This window comes from Borostomias antarcticus, assembly GCF_949987555.1.
Source record: "Borostomias antarcticus genome assembly, chromosome: 6".
Lineage (NCBI taxonomy): Eukaryota > Metazoa > Chordata > Actinopteri > Stomiiformes > Stomiidae > Borostomias > Borostomias antarcticus.
The window spans coordinates 4,156,224-4,160,093 of record NC_140239.1 but is presented as its reverse complement, the minus strand read 5'-3'; the positions used below and the strand labels follow the sequence as shown (position 1 = coordinate 4,160,093).

The window sequence follows — 3,870 nt, the reverse complement described above, 5'->3', positions numbered from 1 at the left end:
CATCTCAACGACAACAACAAGTCTGGCCAGTCTACCATGTACAAAACCAGTCCCACCCAAGTTGTCTCCATGGCAAATACTTGTGAATCGTCATGGGGAATCAGGTGTAACAACCCACTTGAGTAGTGTTGCAAACCACATGAATGTGAATTCTTGTGTAAGAGTGCATTACCGTTCTGCTTACACTTCAAGTTAAACTTCTCAGCTGTGTGTTGGTTGCCCAGATAGCAAGCGGATGTGTAATAATTCTGGGCCATATATGGGCCGGAACTAAGCCACAAGGGCCAGATCTGGCCTGTATATGGCCCAGATCCGCTTGCTATCTGGGTGTACTATGCGTTGGCTTTTGCGTCATTCAGTATCACTATGTGTGATTTATTTCACACTGTATATAACCGTCAAATCGGTTCCGTATCCACAGATGGCAAATGAGGAACATATGATTTTTCTCACACAAAAACATGAATCACCTCCCATTCACGATTTGACACACAGTTGGTTTTGTCTGTGCGATAGCATGAAAAATATTACAAGTTATGAATCATGTCAAATCTGTCCTCCTCTTCACTATTCCTCCTCTCTCTCTTTTTTCCTTTCTGATCTGGAAAACTCTTCCGTTTTTATCAGCGTCCATCCGTTTGAGCATCTGCAGAACCCCCCCCCCCTCCCCCCCCCCCCCCCCCCCCTGTCTACTCCAGTGCTTCAAACCGCTATCCCTTTGTCAGGGACAAATATTGACTTGTTTGGCAGCCCAACTTTTGCCAGGATTAAGACCCCCCTTCCACCACTACCTCTCAACTCAGTGATTATGTCCAACTGAGCTCTTTACTGTCAAATCAAACAGCCCCTCGGATGAGTCACTCACTGGTAATGACCCTGTTATCCAGCCAACATGTGTGTGTGTGTGTGTGTTTGTGTGGAGGGGAGAGGGGGGGGGGGTTGACCTGCTGTGTGTGTAGACAGACCAGGCCAGAATAACTGGAACTAAAGGTTCCCCTACTGATGCTACTGGGTGGTCAGTGATGTATGATGTGTGTGGATGAATGACAGTATTTGAGGGATGATGCAACAACCTCCACACCCGAATGTCTTTATTTTTCAAACCTCTGACAAGATGGTCAGTCCAGGCTCTGATCAATCAAGATTTGTACCTCGACACACAAGCTTTAAATAAATATAGACTGATGCATTATAAAAGTGTTTGGAAATCAATTATGTATCAATCAATTGTAAATTCTGGATAAATATATTTGACATATTTCTGGATAAGTCTGAATACTGGTATTAATTCAGTAAAGAAATGTTGGTGTACAATGTAAACCAAGAGCAAGCATCCTTGCCACTGCAATAACAGGACAGTGTTGAAATATCATACTTTTGAGTGAAATGAATGTGAGAGCTCAAGAGTAGAATGAGAGGCACAGAAACACACAATTAAAATCAGCCATGAATTTCCCGAGTGGAAAAAAACGTGAAACTAAATACTCTTGACATCTCTCCAGTAGCTATTAGTGCAAATTAACTCAATGAACAGACCACACTTCGTCTTCATGACACAAAAGGATTCAGAGACTCACTTCATAGAATAGTTCTTTAATGCAGTAGTTAGTTACAGGCAGGTCGAAAAATAAAACATTTATGAATAAACATGATTCATGTAGTTCCCTTTCCCTACGGCAGCAGGGGTGTCCCTCCCCCCCCCCTCTCCTGGTCCCCCTTCCTCAACAACATTTGTCAGCTGCCATCTGCCTGTCTGCCCTCTGTCTCCTTCTCAAACTATACAATTAAGCTGCAACACCTTTCCTCTTCACCCCCCCCCCCCCCCCCCGCCCCCCCCTCCCCTCTCCAATCTTCTACCTTCACAAACAACAAGATAAAGAAGATACCGCAGGGCTTTCTTGCGCACGCATTTTCACCCCCTTTTTCACATTTAATTCATTTGACAAGTGCTTCAAAAACAAACTATTAATACATCTGACACAGCAAAAGTATGAAAATACTGTACACATTTGTGATTTGCCCAGTGTAAATAGGTTTGCATGTGACGTAGAACCAACATGCTTTAAACCCTCAGTGACTGTCTGCGTGTTTTACTCAGAACTCTGGTCCCTCGCAGTGCGACAAAGAACATTTTAAAGTCAGGACAGGTATATTTACCTTCTTGTCATTTGCCGAGTGTTTTTGCGGACAAGGGCAGCTAAGGAAGTCAGCCGGCTGACTCCAGCTCCCGAGTCCGGGGGGTTATAGAGCCGAGGGTCACCAAAAAAGTCTCTGCTTTCGCCAGAATTCTCCAGGTGGCCGCCAGGACCGACCAGCAGCCCGGCTCCACCCATCCCTCTCCTCTCCTCACACTTTGGTGGCTAGCGACTGCACCTCTGACTTCTGCGTCTGAGCGCTGAGCGTGGAAGACATGGAGCTCATCTGGCCGTGCATGGCCTTCTTCAGGTTGAGCAGGCACAGGCACTGGGAGCGGAAGCGCAGGTCGAAGAAGGCGTAGAGGAAGGGGTTGAGGCAGCTGTTGATGTAGGCCAGGCAGGTGGCGTAGGGGTGCGCCAGCAGCAGGAAGCGCAGGAAGCCGCAGGAGTTGGGCGCCAGGTTCAGGTAGGAGAGGGCGTCCATGCTCTTCAGCACGTGGAAGGGCGTCCAGCAGAAGGCGAACACCACCACCAGCGTGGTGATGATCTTCAGCAGACGCTGCTTCTTCTGGTCCTCCTTGCGCAGGTTGTTGAAGTGGCGCGTGACGGTGCAGCCGATGAAGCAGTAGAAGATGGTCATGGCCAGGAAGGGGAGCAGGAAGCCCAGGGCGGAGGAGGACAGACTGAGTCCGGCGATCCACAAGGACTCGTGCCGCTGGTTCAGGGTGACCAGGCTGAAATCCATGGCGCATGTGGTGTGGTTGCTGTTGATGTCGTCCACCGTTGTGCGGAAGAGCAGCGTGGGTACGGCCAGCAAGCCGGAGAGGAGCCAGATAGCCCCCAGCGAGGCCAGCATAGTGCCCTGAGAACGCAGTCGGCTGCTGGACAGAGAGTGCACGATAGCCAGGTAGCGGTCAAAGCTTAGGCAGGTGAGGCAGAAGACGCTGGCGTACATGTTAACCAGCACCACATAGCTGCTGATCTTGCAGAGGGCCACACCAAAGGGCCAATGGTAACCCAATGCAGTGTACACAGCCCACAGGGGAAGAGTGACCACAAACGTGAGGTCAGCCAGGGCCAGGTTACCTATGTAGACATCAGCGGCCCGGCGCTTGGATTTGGACCTCCAGACAGTGAAGATGACCACGCCGTTTCCTGACAGGCCGAGTATGAAGATCATCATGTAGAGCACAGGGATGAGGGAGTAGGAGGGCTCCCACTCTGAGTAGTCACAATCAGTTTCATTATCATCATAGTAGTCATAGTTATCTCCGTACTCCACAGTGGTGAGCTCCATGTCTGAGTGAATTTAGGTTGAAAAGTTGAAAGTCCAAAAAATCCAAGCTGAAAAAACAGAGAGTGCAAATGTATAGAAGTGGTGAATTCTTCCTGAGTTGACGTTGAGTCAGTAGGAGAACTCGGGCTGAATGAGAGTAAGGGGTGGTGCTGCTCGCCTTTTTAAACTCGGCCCTCCACCCCTACTCCCTCCCAGGACAACCCCCCTCCCCCATTAAACACTTGGCTCACTACCCCCTCCTCTCACCTCTCCACAGCGCGCGCACACTCGACTGGGATGACGCCCGTCATGCGAATGGCGCTGCGAAAACGAAGGGAAAACAAACACAAATTGAGACAAACAATAATTGAGAACGTTTCGATATACCGGGCCTATTCTCTCCTAAGTAGGCCTACACGTCTCCACAATATTTCAAGGAATATCTATTTCGCAATAGAG

The 3,870-nt window shown here is 49.0% G+C and overlaps 1 protein-coding gene across 1 annotated transcript; it reads right to left on the bottom strand.

The window, feature by feature from the left end:
• Nucleotides 1-2,346: 2,346 nt before the first annotated feature.
• aplnra (apelin receptor a) lies at nt 2,347-3,432 on the bottom strand (the record flags this gene model as incomplete). Its single annotated transcript, XM_084439741.1, has 1 exon — nt 2,347-3,432. One exon carries the CDS (start codon nt 3,430-3,432, stop codon nt 2,347-2,349), a length of 1,086 nt encoding a protein of 361 aa, XP_084295867.1.
• Between the last annotated feature and the right edge of the window lie 438 nt (nt 3,433-3,870).